Raw genomic sequence first — 17,527 nt, 5'->3', positions numbered from 1 at the left:
CACTGGCAATGGCAAAGCACTGTTTAGGTGCCATGGTTACTAATAGACTATTAACCATGTGGTGTATAAGGACACAAACCATATTCAGAGCAACCATGTCACTAACTGGTTACAAACTGTTAAAATTTGTAGTATATGTAGTATATTCCTTATTTTAGTTGCTTAATTATGCACCCACCGTATCCAGTCTGTTTACTTGTTATGAAAATCTTTTATATTTGTGGGTTCCATTGCATCTTCCTGAATGTGGAAAAAGTGTTCCCTGCTAATGTGGCTCCAACCCTGTACACTTACGTATGTGCTTAACTTTATGCATCATGAGCGGAACCTTTGACTTCAGAATCAGAGCCACTGTCCTGTATGTTCTTTAAACTATGTAGAAGGTTGACAAACTTTTTTTTCCTCCCTCCAGAGGGCAGTATTCCAAGGATTATCACAAGAGGCTTTATCTGCCTGTATTCACTCACTGCTGGGAGCTGCAGATTCAATTTCCAAAAATAAGGTCAGGCAAAGTTACCTTTTTGAATGCAGTAGTGTTCATTAGGTAAGATTCTTTCATATATAACGAAGGCCCTTAAAGAGTTGTCCAGAGTTCTGTTGAAATCTGATCACAATACATTGTCTCTGTCCCCAAAGATCTGTGGGAATTGCTTGCATTCCACTGTGATATAAGATGTGGTAAAGCAGAGAAAATGATGCATACACAAACCGTGCTGAAAAACTACACTTGCAAATCGTAGAGATAAAACTTATAGGCTAGTGTAACTCGTATGACTCAACTAAACAATAGATTAAAGTGGGATTCCTCTAATCATCTCTGCACCTAATATTTCTCTGTGTCCTAGACCTTGTTTACTGGACTTGCATGTATTATACTGAGTATTAAGTTCCGTACTGGGCGAGTTGATAAGACTGTTCCTTGCCAATATTGGTCTGTACGATCAAAAGAGCTGCTCTTATCTATCATTTCTTCTTAATGGAACACTGTCAATTTAGTTGGTGTTCTATATAATAAAAATATTTGTGAAAACTTTTTTAAAATTTCATTGAAAATACGTTTTAATGTAAATGTTTCTCTGCAGTTTATTGAACACAAACATTGGAGTGTTGTTGCTAATTCATAAAAGCCAGAAAGATAAATTGCTACAAACAAAAATAAAATGTTGTGGGCTATAATAATAGACCAAACTTAATGGATTGTATAAATGGCAAAAATATTTAGAATTTATTTTTAAAAAAAAGAAAAAAAGAAAAAAAAAGTCCCTTTGTTTGTTACCAAAGCTGGTTGTAATTGATTTGAAATACACCTACTTTTTTCCGAGTGTCATTTTAAAAGCATAATTCATGAAACTAATTGATAGATTCAGGGGAAATCCAGTGATACGGGAAAAGTTTCCTTAAAATTTCTGTAAATTATTATCTTTCATATGCAGCTTGTTCAGAGTTCTGCAGTTATTTGGTATTGTGTCAATATCCTTTATTAGATCAACCTTGATAGAAAGTGTTGTAGAGACTGAAGCCTTGATCCTGCAGTGAGTTCTGTGCAGGCACCGCACTTCCTGGTATCGGGGTTTGCGGCACTTCACTCCTGGGGCATGTTAATTTAACACTCACTAGAGCACTGTCAGATTAAGTCATGCATTAAAAAAAAAAAAGGCAAATTTCCATACTGTGTTGTTAGAAATGCCTTGTTTTATTAAAAATGTTAATTTGATTTACTTTTCATCAGTTTTGTTTTGTTTTCTTTTAAAATGTTTTCTTTTTTAATGCCAAAGTATAGCCATTGCAATGCAAACACATGTTGCTGCTTTGTTAACTTGATCTTGGAGAAAAATCTCTCCTACCTAGCAATAGCAACTTCAGAGGTGTAATCTTGGGTCCCATTTCCTTTACCTTAATGAGGCATGATCTTCAAGATTTAAAAATGTGTGCAGCATTAAAAGTGCAGAGCTGAAATAACAAAGAATGCAAGAGTTAAGGTTCTTATAGTATAGTGAACTCTGGCCTTGTACTCTCTGTATCTGTTTTACTGCTTAGAAATTAACTAAGCTTTACATTTAATGATAAAAACTAGGGCTGTCAATCTCATTTAACTCATGTGATTAACTCAAAAAAAATGAATCATGATTAAAAAAATTAATCGTGATTAATTGCACTGTTAAACAATAGAATACCAAGTGAAATTTATTAAATATTTTTGGATTTTTTCCTACGTTTTCAAATATATTGATTTCTATTACAACACAGAATACAAAGTGTACAGTGCTCACTTTATATTGTTTTTGATTACAAATATTTGAACTGTAAAAATGATGAACAAAAGAAATAGTATTTTTCAATTCACCTCATACAAGTACTGTAGTGCAATCTCTTTATCATGAAAGTGTACCTTAGAAATGTAGTTTTTGGGTTTTTTTGTTACGTAACTGCACTCAAAAACAAAACAATGTAAAACTTTAGAACCTACAAGTCCACTCAGTCCTACTTCTTGTTCAGCCATTAGCTAAGACAAACAAGTTTGTTTACATTTACGGAAGATAATGCTGCCTGCTTCTTATTTACGTCATCTAAAAGTGAGAACAGGCGTTCGTATGGCACTTCTGTAGCCGGCGTTGCAAGGGATTTACGTGCCAGATATGCTAAACGTTCGTAGGCCCCTTCATGCTTCAGCCACCATTCCAGAGGTGCTTCTGTGCTGATGATACTCATTAAAAAAATAATGCATTAATTAAATTTGTTACTGAATTCCTTGGGGGAGAACTGTATGTCTCCTATTCTGTTTTACCCTCATTCTGCCATATATTTCATGTTATAGTAGTCTCGGATGATGACATAGCACATATGCATTCTAAGATTTCACTTTCACTTCAGATTTGATAAAATGCAAAGAAGGTACCAATGTGAGATTTCTAAAAATAGCTACAGCACTCGAGCAAAGGTTTAAGAATCTGAAGTGCCGTCCAAAATCTGAGAGGGACGAGGTGTGGAGCATGCTTTTAGAAGTCTTAAAATAGCAACATTCCAAAGCGGAAACTACAGAACCCGAACCACCAAAAAAGAAAATCAACCTTCTGCTGGTGGCATCTGACTCAGATGATGAAAATGAACATGTGTTGGTCCACTCTGCTTTGGATCGTTATCAAGCAGAAGCAATCATCAGCGTGGACTCATGTCCTTTGAAATGGTGGTTGAAGCATGAAGGGGCACATGAATCTTTAGCACTTCTGGCACATAAATCTCTTCTGACGTCGGCTACAACAGTGCCAGGAGAACGCCTGTTCTCACTTTCAGGTAACATTGTAAACACGAAGCAGGCAGCATTATCTCCTGCAAATTGTAACCAAACTTGTTTGTCTTCCTGATTGGCTGAACAAGGAGGAGGACTGAGTGGACTTGTAGGCTCTAAAGTTTTACATTGTTGTATTTTTGAATGCAGTTTTTTTATACATAATTCTACATTTGTAAGTTCAACTTTCATGATAGAGATTGCACTCCAGTACTTGTATGAGGTGAATTAAAAAAATACTGTTTCTTTTGTATTTTATAGTGCAAGTATTTGTAATCAAAAATAAATATAAAGTGAGCACTGTACACTTTGTATTCTGTGTTGTAATTGAAATCAATATATTTGAAAATGTAGAAGACATCCAAAAATATTTAAATAAATAGTATTCTATTTTTTTAACAGTGGGATTAATTACTCAATTAATCGTAATTAATTTTTTTAATCACTTGATAGCCCTAATAAAAACAGAATAGCAAATACTACAATCTGGCAGAGCTAATGTGTTTAACTCTTAGGCCTGGTCTACACTTAAAAAGTAGATCAAGCTAGGTACGTTGTTCAGGGCTATGAAAAATTTAGCGCCTTGAGTGCTGTAGTTAAGTTGACTAACCCCGGTGTAAATGCAGCTAGGTCAATTGAAGAATTTTCCCTTCAACCTAGCTACCACCTCTCGGAGAGGTGGATTAACTATATCAACAGAAAAACCCCTTCTGCTGGTGTGAGAAGTGTTTACCCTATGGCGCTACAGCTGCCTGGCTATTGACATACTCTCATATTTTATTATATTCTAAAGACACTGAAACAAAAGATCGTCTAAGTGAGAGAGTGGGCTGCCTTTGTCAGATTGTGGGAGTTATGCTTGCTTTGCACACGAATGCAGAAAGCATGTAATCAGGGTCTTTTAAGGAGCATGCAAATGATCTGTTTCTGTTGAATGAGTTATCAGAAATAATATAGAAATGTAGCGTGTCAGACACAGGACAGAATTATTGGTGCTATGAACCTAGAGTGGCTTGTAAACAAAACTAGGGCTTTAGTATTAATTAAAGTGAGTAACTGAAATAATTGGGAGAACTTATAATTATGCTCTTGTATTAATATTTCTCTGTTTTTGACATTCTTTTTCTCATTGTAATTTAGACCCAGGTTGATGGACAGCTTTTCTTAATAAAACACCTTTTGATTCTTCGTGAACAAATTGCTCCTTTCCACACTGAATTCACCATTAAGGAAATTTCCCTGGACCTTAAGAAAACTAGAGGTACTGCACAGTGCTGGCAGACAGAGCTGGGTGGGCTTTCCCTCCCCTGATGTGCTAGCAAAGGTTGTGGGTTTATTTTATGTTCACCTGCAATGATCTGCATGCTTGCTACATTGTCTTGCCTTGTTCTAATCCTTTCTAATACAGGTTTTACCTACTAAGAAGAGCAGCTCAGAATGCTTCTAACAAACTCTACTATACTTTTGATTTATATCAAGTGCTGTATCTGTGCTTTTGCCACTGACTTGTCCAATTCATACATGCTGTTTTAAAAAAAAAATTGCTAAATAATAAGCTTCACATTTGTATTGTGCTGAAATATCTTTCATCCTTATCTGTACTCTGCAGAGAAGTTTCTTGCTACTTAACAAATTGATTTTAATAATATGAAACTTACTTGCCTAGGCCAAAATTAAAATTGCCCCAGTCTTTTCTGTCGAAGTTTGACTAGAGAAATATTCCTTATACTGTAAAGTTAGTCAATACTTTTCTATTTATCATGGTGAGAGTTGTTTCATGAAGCATACATACATCTAGTAAGCAGGAAAAATAAAGAGCAGAGGTCATCCAGAAGAGGTTATTAATGTTTTCCTGAGAGTGCATTATGAAGCACAGAGGGGAAAAAAACCTTAATGAAAAAGGGAAGGGTGAGAGAGACTCAGTGCTGTTCATAAGCCTGAGAAAAAGGAGCTGGAACCTCTCTTTCCATTACAGAAGAGTAAGTTGCAGAAATAACCTTTCTTTTCTGTCATCTAATACACTGTTATCTTTGCTTTGAAGTTACTGAATCTTATTACTAACAATTACATCTATTGCATTTGAACATCAATGAGACCTCCCTCCTATGAAGTAGTTTCTAGTTGGCTGGAGGTTAAAGGGTAAATATGTCCTTATGGTGTCTTGTCCTGGCTGACATAAAAGTTTGTTCTGCATCTTTTTTTTTAAATGAATAAATTTTTGTACCAGCCAGTGTCTTACGAAGGTGGTAAGTAACAGGAAAAGAGGTTCGGTTGGACCAAGCTCTCTGCAAATAGACTTCACTTAAATCAAATGTGGATTTAAAGTTTGAGACATCATCAACTTAAAAATCAAGCTCCTGTCTGAAAAAGAGGTACTTATAAGTAATACTTATAACACTAAGATTATTATAACTGAAAGAGATAGGGGGGGAATATAGCTTTTTTTTTTTTGTTGACTTTGTGCATTTAACAGCATTTCCAAGATAGCTAGTCTTCCAATAGTCAGTTTATCCTGTTTTGTGTGGGCCTTTTATACAGCAACATGGGAGAGAAACACTTTTTAAAAATAAAAGGAAGATATGGGTATATAAAACAAATCGGCAAATGGCGTCTGGGACACAGGCAGTATCTGAAAATACTTCTAATTAATTTTTTAAAATTTGACTAGTTTTCAGGCTGATGGTATCCCTTTAATCTCTCACACCTCTTTGGAAATGGGTTCATTTTCTTTGGCACTTTTATGTCGGTACATTTACTTCAAGTATCAGTATTACTGCTTTTCTTCTCACTACTTCCACAAACCTCATAAACACAAACCCACTTCAGTACTGAAATTTTGTCACCTTCCCCTTATTAAAAAACAAACACCATGCATCTAACACATCAGTCACTGGTTTGTGATGCTGCATGGGTCTAATTCTGTAAACCTTTACTCAAATGACTAACTCGCAAGTTCTGTGAATAATCCCAGTGACATCTGTAGGACTACTCAGACATAACTCAGGGTTTGCAGGATGGGCCCTAAACAATCACCATTCTCTGTATGGCCGAGTGCATTTTGGTGTATTGTATTTGTCTATTTGAAGTGTACCTTCGTAAGAACAGGTTTTGTCTTGGACAGCACCATTTACGTTGCTGGCACTAACAAATATTAGGTTGTCTGGCTATACCAGAAGGAGGATAGGAGACTCTGGATGTGGTTTAATTAGCCCGCAATTTTATTCCTAAATGTCTTAGAGTAGCTGGCAGATAAGAGTACAGTGCAGGTACTTCCATAATCACTTACGTATACCCTGGGGGCTGCTGGCAGCCCTCCCCCTTTCCTGTCTTAGTCCCCAGCCAACCTGCTGCTGGGACCTCACCACCCCGCCCCCCCTTGAATGCGTATTAAAAGGGGCTATAAAAGAGGGGTTGACTCCCTGCCATATCAGTCATTGGAGCCCCAAACCCCCAATTTCTACTCCTTTAAAGAATACCTCCTTTAAATAATTTCCCAGTCCATTTTATCTGATCACTCTATCCCTTCCCTACAAAAGAGCTGCAGTGGACATCCATTCCAAGCTTAGCCTATCATGTCACAACTCATGAGGTAACCCCCCCCTTTCATTTGTTCATCCTGCTAAGCCCCCCAACTTGCTGCGGGAAGGTAAAAATAACCACCTTTCTTTGGCCAGTCTGGTGGTGAGGGAAAAATTCTTTCCTAGGCATGACCCCCCCCAAAGAATGACTAGCGTAATGCCCACCACAGATCATGATGAGATCTGTAATTTCAGCCGTTGCCGTGGATGGGAGGGGGTGCTGCTCGGCCTGGTCCAAATGAAAAAGAGGGTGTGTACTGCACAAATATGGGTGTAAATAGTCCCCTTCTCTTCTGATCACCTGGGGAGGGGAGGGAAATGGGTCTGCATCCCCCCGTTGACCTGTCCTGGAGCAGCCTCTATTTAGTATGTATCTCGCTGGCTTTCTAATCCTTAAAGGGGTAACACACCTTCTCTGACAAGCCAAACAAAGGGCACTGCTGCTTAATGTGCGGTGAGGTCATTGTAAACTCCCCAGTGTGTGGACTCTCTCTCATTTTGTTGTTGTATTGGGTCTAGCACGAGGGACGCTCATCTGACTGGGGCCTCGCGCGCTACTTTAATAACAAATAGTAGTAATCACGCCATGCCATTGTAATGAAGAAATGAAGTATTTCTGTTTAAATTTACTCTGGCTAAATCCTACACATTTACAGTCTGGTTGACTTTCTGCTTCACAGATGCAGCATTTAAAATCCTGAACCCAAAGACTGTTCCAAGATTTTTTAGGCTAAACAGCAACAATGCACTGATACAGTTCTTACTGGAGGTAATATGGAGTCTTTTTGTTAACTCCGCGTAGGAAGAAAAAATCTCATTTCTTTTAAACGTGTGGTGATTTTTGGGCAAATAAAAAGAAGATAATTGTCTTATGTTCAAGGGTACTCCAGAGATCAGAGAACATTATTTTGACTCTAAGAAAGATGTAGACCACCACCTGAAATCCGCTTGTGAGCAGTTTATTCAGCAGCAAACCAAACAGTTTATAGAACAACTGGAGGAGTTCATGTCAAAGGTACAAAGAGGCTATGTATTCACTGTGTTGACTGAAATGTTTTTTCCTGAAATGGCAGGATTAATTTGTATTTAAATTTGTTTAATGTTCATTTTATAATAGGCGGGGCTGGTAGAACAGCCTATACTTAAGGTTGCCTGACGCTTCCCATTATAAGACTCCGTTTTCAGTTGCTTATAACCTCAGCAGAAATTGTTCCTCCATTGCTGAGAATGAGATTAGGGAAACATATTTTGCCCATGTTAAAAATAATTCTCATGCTGTTTCATTGAGAAGCGCATTGATTCAGTGCTTTGGAGCAGGGACATGAAATTTAGCCAGAGGGAAGGGGGTGCTGGGGATTTATGTTTTGCTGTTTTGTGAAAAGCCAGCCAAATTTTACTGAGTGTATAAGCTCTTGAAAAATCACAGGTGTCATGTACTTAGAGGCTTAGTCTGGCAGTTAGTTAAATTAGTTACATTCTCCAAAGATTCTGTCAGTATTGGGAATGCCCGAGCCCGGGCACGTGTGGGGTGAGCAGGACTTTTCCTTGCAAGTTCTGCTCCTAGTGCAGGAGCAGAGGAAGATGCAGGATTCGGATGAACGGGATAGTGGAGTGAGGAGACCGGGTCTGTAACCACTAACTTGGAATGGAACCCAAAATTCCTGAGTTTGGCCATTCTTCTGCTGTCAGTAACTATCCACTAGCCAATATGTCTCATCCCCCTCTAGTGCTGGTCCACATGGAGGATGACCATCTATGATTGCTGCCAGTTATTCTTAGTTCAAGTGTCAGAGATCTGTGCAGTGGATAGTAAGGTTCTGACCCTGCTGATGAGCCATGTGGATGTTAATATGATGCCACATGATGGAATTTGTTTGTTTGTTTTTTTCAGTTTGCTTTTTTTAAAAAAAACAGGAACATCATAATGTTCATTTAGCAGTTTTTTCACTGAAAAGTTAGGAAATGCCAGAATTAAGGTTGCATGTTCAAATGCATTACGATAGTTTGTAATTTCCTAACTTCTACATGATTGACTTTGCAACTGTTTTATTTTCTTACCACATTTTTTATGAATATGGTATTGAAAGCTTTAAGAACAGAATTACCGTGTCACATTTTAAGTGATGAACATGAACTAAACCCAACCAAGCGAACATACCTGGGAATAAACCATAATGGTCTTGCTTAGAATGGCAATACAAGTTATATTTGCAGTGTGAGAGATTGTAACACAGTGCTTTTAAGGCAGTATTTTTCATGGAAGAATAGTGTTCTTATCCTTGGCAGATAGAAGTAGTCTATATTAAATAGCTTTTTTTTTTTTTCTCCTGATGTATACTGTTGAGATGGAGGCAAGAGATCCATGGAGGTAACTTTTGTCAGACTTTTTTATAGTAACACTTTCTGTAGGGTAGACTTTAAGTAGTAAATGTGTCTGTTTGAAGGAGGGTGCAGCAAAGCTTCCTTTCTGTTCAGTATGCATCTCTGAACCAGTGTTAATGCTGTTTGTTCTCTGGAAGTTATCCTTTTATATGCAAGGTCAGTGTGGAAAGATCGTACAATAGAAGTGATGTTTGTAAAGTGCTTTGAAGAGGAAAAGCACTGGACATGCTATGCATTGTTATGAATCCTCGTATTTGTAACCTCTTTAGCATAACTGCTTATAAACAGGTTTATCATGAGGATCGTGACACCTCAAGACTGGTGGTTGCAGTGTTGCAAGGACACCAAAGTTATCCTGTTTCTTTGCTTTTGGGAGTTCAGAAAATTACAACAGTGAATTTACTTTTAAAAAAGTGCCTATCTTACCTTAGTCCATGGACTAGATGAAATATTTAGATGCCTAAGGATGGATTGAAAATCACAGATTTACGAACCTAGCTTACTTAGGCACTTTAGTATATCCCACTGGGGACCTAAGTAAGCTAGGTGCATAAATTCTATTGAAAATCATAGGAGTTATGCACCTAACTCACTTAGGCCCTAGTGGGATTTACAAAAGTGCCTATCTGTAGGCATCTAAACATATTTGTAAATCTGGTCCCATTTCTAATTTCAGTTGTGAGAAGAGTTTTTGTATTGTACCATATGACATTCTGACAACTCAGCATGTTAAGATGCGTACATGGTTTTGACTGTTGCATTTGCATTTCTTTGGCCAAGATTGGCTAGGTACACTTTTCCTTTTAAGGGCTTACTGTTATCTTTTATGTAGCTACAGATTCTTGTGAAATAGTTAATGTATCTCATTTTGCTTCCCTTTTCATGTATGGCAGGCATAAGTATTATCAAGCTCAAATTAGCCTCCTATTAATTGTATGAATAAATAAATATGGAGCATAAATCTTACCCTATTGTTTTTGGAATTGTTTGTCATGACTTGACTTTCCTTTTATTTATATCCTCAATCAAAATATACAAGAAAGGCAAAAAAATGGTCTCAGACTAGAAATTTTAAGAGATTTATTTAAATGTTACTGGCTTGTTTGACATAATTTCACTTTTTGATTCCAATGGAAACAAATTTCTCATTCTTTCAATCTAATTGTTTTAGGTTGCTGCGTTAAAAGCAATGGCCAGTCAAGGAGGTCCCAAATACAACCTTTCACAGCAGCCTTGGGCACATCCAGGTATTCCTTTGCTTTACATTTTTCATTTTATTCAGAAGTGTCTTATTGAGGCTCTTGTAGGTTAGTATATTGGCTAATAAAGGACAGTTTATATTAGTTCCCGCCTTTCTGTAGAATTTGTTTTAAAAACTATTCCACTTACCTAAACAACCTTTCTAGTTATCACTTTTGAGAACATTAAAGCAATACAAAATGCATTCTGGGCTAGGCCATTTCAGGAATAATTTGTTTTGTGTATTACTAGGTCATGACTTTCAAAATTAGCCTAAAATGTTAGGTTTCTTAATCCGTATTTAGGAACTTCATTGATTTTCAAAGTGCCAAGCACACAAAAGCTCTCGGTGGCTTTAGTTTTTGAAAATCTTGGCCAAAGTATTTTCAACAATTGTGTAAGTTTCAGTGTCCAATATCAGAGAGCTTCATCTTCCATATTCTGAAGGTTGACTGTCAATGTCTGAAAAACTCAAAACATGAGTTTAATTTGTGCAGTGCATGAGTACATTAAACAGTGTTGAAGATGTGACTGTTGAAATGTACTTTTCATGTGATGACCATTTAATCCAAAGTGTACTTGAAAGTTACCTTGATTAGTTTAAGGTAAAGCTCCTGCTTCTACACCAAAGGGATTACTGAATATTACTTTGAGGCTTATTGTTTATAGTTTTGTAAATACATCGCATATTCTCAAGAGCTGAAAATGTAAAGTGGGAAGCCAACTACAAATTCCCTCATATTAAGAACTCAAATGAGAACACTTCTGAGGAACCTTTGTTGGCTTTGAGCAGTTAATATTTTGTGATATTTACAGCAAGGAGAACTAGAAATCTGAATCTTTGTGTCATAGATCTGAACCTTTAGTTGCACTAAGTTCTTAAAATGCAAAGCCTGACCCGTTTGTTCATAATTCAGTGCTGCCTCATTGCAGGTCAGACAATCTTGCTGCTAATTGGAACTCTTGGCTATAGTTTCTAGTTTCTTCAGGAATATGTCTTAACATTTGCTTTGTGATTCTGTACATAAATGTAAATGTGAACATAGCATGTTTGCAAATGAAAACCTGTTTATCTTAAATGAAATTTCAAGAAGCAGCTGGTATGTAGGACAGTGCCAATGAGCTATTTGCCATGCTGTCAGATTTCTCAGAGGCAGGAGGAGGGAAAGGAAAATACAAAAGCTGCGAAAGTGTAAAAAAAAAAAAAAGGATGTAACCCTATTTTCCCCAAAGCTCTTGAATATTTCCCCATGTTTTCTTCAAGCTTCTTTGCAAGATTTCTTTAAAGCGCTCATGGCCATTCTTCATGGACACAGACAGACCACCTAGAACCAAACATATGCCTCAGATGGCTATTCAGCCTACCATCACAGGAGTGCTGTGCTGGATTGAAACATGGTTTCTATATTGTTGCTACATATTTTCAATGCCATTTTCAAAGTACTGTTTTCTTTTTTTGGGCTGAGTATTTCCCAACAGTCACATCTCCAACTAAAAAAGGAACCTTGAAGGGAGGAGTCTTGTCGAGGCTTTTCACCACTGAAGGGTGGTGACTGTGATTTTGGGGGTTCAGAGGGGACTGGGGTGGTGATGTACATAAAGTAGGGAAAAAGTAGAGGGGATCATTTGGAACATAGACTTTCAACCAGCAGGAGCAAATATTTGTGTCTAATAATTTTAAACTTTATTTCCAGCAAAGGTCAATGATTTAGTGTCTTCCACTTATAAGACAATAAAAACAAAGCTGCCATCAATGTTACGAAGCATGTCATTATACTTGGCCAATAAGGACACTGAATTCATTTTGTTTAAGCCAGTTAGGGTAAGTATTGTTAGTGTATACATCAGCATACTTTCCATAGTTTGGCCAACCTTGACATAGTTGAGTAGCTTCTGAAAGTGTGCTTTGTAAGCTCATTTATTTTTGTAGGAATGAATTAATGTAGCTGTTTCTAAGTTTCTTTATCAGATGATTATTTTTCTTGTTAACTCTCACAAGACTTTCTGAATTTCTGGTGCTCTTGTCCATTACATAGACTCTTGTATGTGAGTTATTGTACATTAGAAAGCCAGACAGTAATCATATGAAAGACACCATGCATGTAATAAGTAAGCAGTCTAGTGTATCATAAATTATAGTGTGGTTTTGCTCTGAAAAGGGACCATTTAAAAATGGCACCTTATTCCACAGACCTGATGTAAGTGTTCAGAGTAAAGAAAATAAATGTATATTGCTTTTACTCCTATCCAGTGTGCACAGCAAACACTATAGTGAGAGAGTTGACTGGATTCTGTTTCTTCTTGTGTATCACCAACATTTGGTAAGTCCAGTCAGGTATACCTGTGCAGACCGATCAAAGGCAATGAGGGTTGCCCAGGTTTAATAGGGGACCTGTTACTGGTGAATGTGCACACACAAGAAAACCCAGCATGGTTCTTAGATGCCAAGTTAGGTGTACAGGGCTAAGTGTTAAGAACACTCCCCCCCATCTTTTATTTGTTAACATAGCACATATTACCTGGAGTAGTCACACAATAGACAAGGAAACCTCTCCATGCCATTTTTAGAGTTACTTTTTAGAGGAGAACCACTTTTAAGAGCACAGAACTACCACACACACAGCTCCATTCACTTCAGAGGCTGTTTGAAACAAACTGAACATCCTGTGTATCATATTTGAGACAGATCTTGTGATATTCCAACACTAAATGTTTTTCTTTCCTTTGTAAAGAATAATATTCAGCAAGTGTTCCAGAAACTCCATGCTTTGTTAAAGGAAGAATTTAGCAATGAAGATCTCCAGATCATAGCTTGTCCTTCAATGGAACAGGTATAAAGTGAAGCTCCTTATTTTACAGATTACTCATTTTTGCATGACTAGCTCACACTTTTAAATTAACCTGCTTTTCCATTTTGGCCAATTTTTATTCATATTCCTCTTTTCTGATTCTGTGAAAATCCAAAATTAATTTGAACTCTAAACCCTGAGCAAATACAATTGTTTAGTTTTTACAAATATCTGTTAGACTGTTTTGAAACTGAGATTAGTGATTAAGACATTCAACATTGGGATTTTATTGTACAAGGTCATGGCAAGGACTTTTCTGGTGAACTACACCCACTTTGGGCATCTTTCCTCTTTGGAGAAATGATCAGAGGTCCTAGGTGTATAAAAATTCTGAAGGAATTGCAAGGATCTGTTTGAACTAAACAACAACTGGAAAAATGTGACTAATCATGGAAACTTAAACAGAATTTCAGGTGTAAGGAGGGCCTTTATCCTCAAAGATAATCAGTGGAAGGAACTCTCTGCATCAGGAGGCCCTGCATAAGCCAATCTCTTAGCAATCCCATAGCTTAAAAAAAAATAAAATTATTGGACATCAGTGGTATCTTGGGTATAGAGGATCAACTGGTGATTCTTGTTCACAGAGTATTAAACTGTTAATCAAATATGTGGACAGGAGGAATTTCCCCACAGGGTATTTTGACAGGGAACATGAAGTGGGAGAAGAATATTAACTTCCTCTGAAGATGGAGCAGGAATAATCTACTGGGATAAGGTGGATTTTTCCCCACAGTAGTCAGATTTCTGTTCTTTCAGTGATGGACAATGATGCCCCAGTCTTTTGGATCTCTTTTATGCCTTCCCTTCTGGTTTATGTAAGCTAAAGTTTGCAGGTTATTAATAATGTAAATTATTCAGAATGCGCCTCTTGGATATTTTAAATTTACTTAATTGTCTCTCAAATGCCTATTGCACATAACTTTCTTTTAAAATTACATGCAGATACACACAGACTTATTAGAAGCTGTGTTGACACAATAGACTGTAACAGCTGAAAGAGCTAGTCTCTCAAGTCATCGATTGCATAGTAGGAGTCTGTAAGTTAGCTAGAACTGGTGATTGACCAATATTCTTATAATTGTTCTCTTGGTTCCTCTAAATCCTTGGAGATTCGTAGAATGTTTGTTTAGATGCTCAAACAGCATAAGTCTGCTCCTGACCTTGGATGATGGTAACAACACAATAGCTAACATATACTTTCATTTTGCCTTTCAGGTGAACCTACTTTTGTCAATGTCTAAATAGCCCAACAGTCAGGCTGTTTGAGGTGAATTTCAGTGGTATGCCAGGCAGCGAAGGGGACATGAAGTCATTTGCCAGAAGTAAATAAAGGATTTACACTGGGATCCGTCAAGGCATCAACTTTAATACTCCCCAGGCTGCTCAATGCTGATTTACAGAAGAATTGAGTTCTACAAATTGTTTCAAGTACGGCAGTTTTTTCTTTCCTAAAACTTAAGGGAACAAACTCGCTGAAGATTTTTATCCAAACTCAGTTTCTGCCTTGCCATTAGATGTAAACGCGTCTCAGATTGAAATGCTAAGACTTAAATATATTTAAGACCTTACTTCTTTTCCTTTTATGGAAAAGATGTGTGTGCAGTAAAAGAAGTAGCAATTTCACAGGACACACGGACGATAAATGACAGGAAATCCAAGTTGGAAAAAGTCCGTATGCAAGGTGCTTGAATGAGATGTTGACCTGAGTGTCAAGTGTTGCTGCAACTTTGTTTTGACAGCCACACTTGTTTTTCTCAGCCCTCCGAAGAATCCTATTCGTCCACAATGCATTTGAAGAACATAGTTCAAAGAATATTAGTTTGTGAAAACGGTCTTGTTTCCCTTGAATTTCAGAATGTTCTGCAATATTTGATGCAATGTATTTTGGGGGCCCTGTAATGATTAGTAGGCGTGAGCATGAACACTTGTACTTTGATATTCTGGAGTGCTCTAAGTGAAGAATCTTTAAAGAGTTCTGACTGTGTTATGAAATGAATATGTGGGGTTTGCAGTGGAAAGCTGTGCAATATAATTGTTAATGTTCGTGAGGGGGAACGACCCATGTACTACAGGCTTTATGGCAAAGGTAAGGCTTAGCATTAAAGTTTTCAGGTACTTAAGGTTTCAGGTTAAGGGTTTCTATTTTTTCTGATTTAAGGTTGAGCAGTGCAGCCGCATTGTCAGAAGTGAGTGCTAAGATGCTGTAGGCCAGAGAAAGGGGCTCAAAGAGCAGCTCCTGGTGGCAAAGCTGTGACTATGGAACTTGTGCAGTACTGGTGCTCTGGAGTAAAGATGTGTAAAGGAGAAGTAGATGATGAGTGACTACAAAAGCACCTTTGTAAGTTAGGGTCATGAGAGAAGTACCTGCTGATCAGTAAACTATGCATATGTGTAACATCTGTTTATGGTCAGCGTGCAATGAATGATTGATACACAACATTGGTATGTTCCATTTCAGAAGGGTAAGTGCATAAACACTTGTCCATAAACTGGATGAAACACTGAAAATGGCTTTAAAGTGTCTTTACTGACCTTATTGTATAGATATGTGGAAGGCAATACAGTGACTTAAATGGCAGATTTTTACTTATTCTCTAGCTTGCATGTTGTAGAAATTTTACATATTTTTGGTATCAGTTTTGCTGTTACAGATCAGCTGACTGGATACTAAAATGGCAAGTTTTAAAGCCACCATGAGCAGCATTATAGCAGATGCTCTGGGGTATGGAAATGGTACTTGCAGGATCTCATGTAGCTTTTTGAAATTAACTAAGGAACTAACAAGGAAGAGAACATACCCCTTCCCTTTACCTATTGAAGAACCTAGGCTGTAAAATAATGTCCAATGCCTTGTAATGTATGTACATTTGGTCTTTTTATAGTGTTTTACAAAAGAGTGCATGATTGCTGTACAGAGTTATGACTGAATTAATTGTACAGAAATGGTCTGAAGGATAAAATATTATGTTAGTCTTGTGTTTTGAATCTTTTCACTTCTAAAATACTCAGACAACTCTAGGACAGCTGATTTAAAAGATTACAAGAGCAATCAGTTTATTCAGCCTGTTTGCTAAATGAAGATTTGTTTAAACATGTACAGTTTCAGATATTTACATATACAATAGTGTAAATAATTTCAAAAGATTAATTTAAAGTGCTTTATATGATCTGACTAGACATTTGCTGTTTTTAATGTTTTTTTTTAAATAAAAATTTTGCTTCCTATTTTGGTCCCTGAGTAAAGCTTTGTGTGTATTTGAGACTTGTCTGACAAGATAACTGTAATGGCAAACCAATAAATATCCTGCAGGCATGTACAATGCTTCATTAAGAAAGACAAGATCTATTTTGTTGTTAGCAGTAAGAGCACTGACTTTATCTAGCACAGACAGACGTATCACTGAGTACTGAGTGTGCAGCTAATTGTGTTAAATTTATCTCTTTATAGTCATAATAAAAGTAAATTTGTATTTTCTTTACTCATGAAGGATTTTGTGTGACTAAATGGTCTCTTCACTGCAATTTTATTATAGGGAAGAAGCCAAAGTTGTAATATTTTAACTAATTGGCTTTTGCTAAGAGTAAACTTGGGACCTGATGGCAGAACACACAAGTATTATTCAACCCTTATTTTATTTAATGACTTTTCTTGTTGCCTAGCTACTTGCAGGCTCATCTATCTGTCCTTTGCCGTTACGTATTGAATGTATTGTTCTTCTGGTATTCAGTCCTGTAGGAACGTTCCTTCCAGAGGGTTGTGGTTTCTTCCTTGTAATGGCAATATAAACTTCCCATTTATCCCTTGCCTTTGATAGTGGCATTTGAATTAACTATTTTTAAAAAATCCTGTTTTCCCTAATCTCATTTGTAGAATTCAAGTGGTTTAATTGTCACACAGCGGTGCGTCACAGCAGTTGCTTCCTGATCACTCCCCTGGACACACACAACATAATGAAGAGGCAGGGTTCTAACACCTCTTTGAATTGCACCATACAAAACTAAATGGAGTGAATAACTAAGTGGCACCCAAAGAAGTCTTTTGGACATTATTATTTATTTGTATTGAGTCTCGATCCAATTTCCACATCCATCCCAATTGCTAGTACAATAGTGAAAATCATAGGGGCACCCTCTGTGTCCAAGCCAAGAAGTTTCAAACAGGAGGACTGATGTGGGGACAACATAAAACACTT

At 37.1% G+C, this 17,527-nt stretch overlaps 1 protein-coding gene across 1 annotated transcript in view; it reads left to right on the top strand.

Annotated features, from left to right (window-relative positions):
• Positions 1-16,813, top strand: part of COG3 (component of oligomeric golgi complex 3) — a 50,417-nt gene extending 33,604 nt beyond the window's left edge. The window contains exons 16-23 of the mRNA XM_037894244.2: positions 413-502; positions 4,427-4,547; positions 7,545-7,633; positions 7,745-7,879; positions 10,418-10,493; positions 12,180-12,307; positions 13,218-13,316; positions 14,550-16,813. Coding sequence (XP_037750172.1) covers positions 413-502; positions 4,427-4,547; positions 7,545-7,633; positions 7,745-7,879; positions 10,418-10,493; positions 12,180-12,307; positions 13,218-13,316; positions 14,550-14,579 — 768 coding nt within the window. The 3' untranslated portion in view covers positions 14,580-16,813. The remainder of the gene's footprint in view (positions 1-412; positions 503-4,426; positions 4,548-7,544; positions 7,634-7,744; positions 7,880-10,417; positions 10,494-12,179; positions 12,308-13,217; positions 13,317-14,549) is intronic.
• The last annotated feature ends 714 nt before the right edge of the window (positions 16,814-17,527 follow it).

The sequence above is a fragment of the Chelonia mydas genome, chromosome 1 (genome assembly GCF_015237465.2).
Source record: "Chelonia mydas isolate rCheMyd1 chromosome 1, rCheMyd1.pri.v2, whole genome shotgun sequence".
Classification (NCBI taxonomy): domain Eukaryota; kingdom Metazoa; phylum Chordata; order Testudines; family Cheloniidae; genus Chelonia; species Chelonia mydas.
The sequence above is the reverse complement of the archived record's forward strand: the minus strand, read 5'-3'. Positions and strand labels throughout refer to the sequence as shown.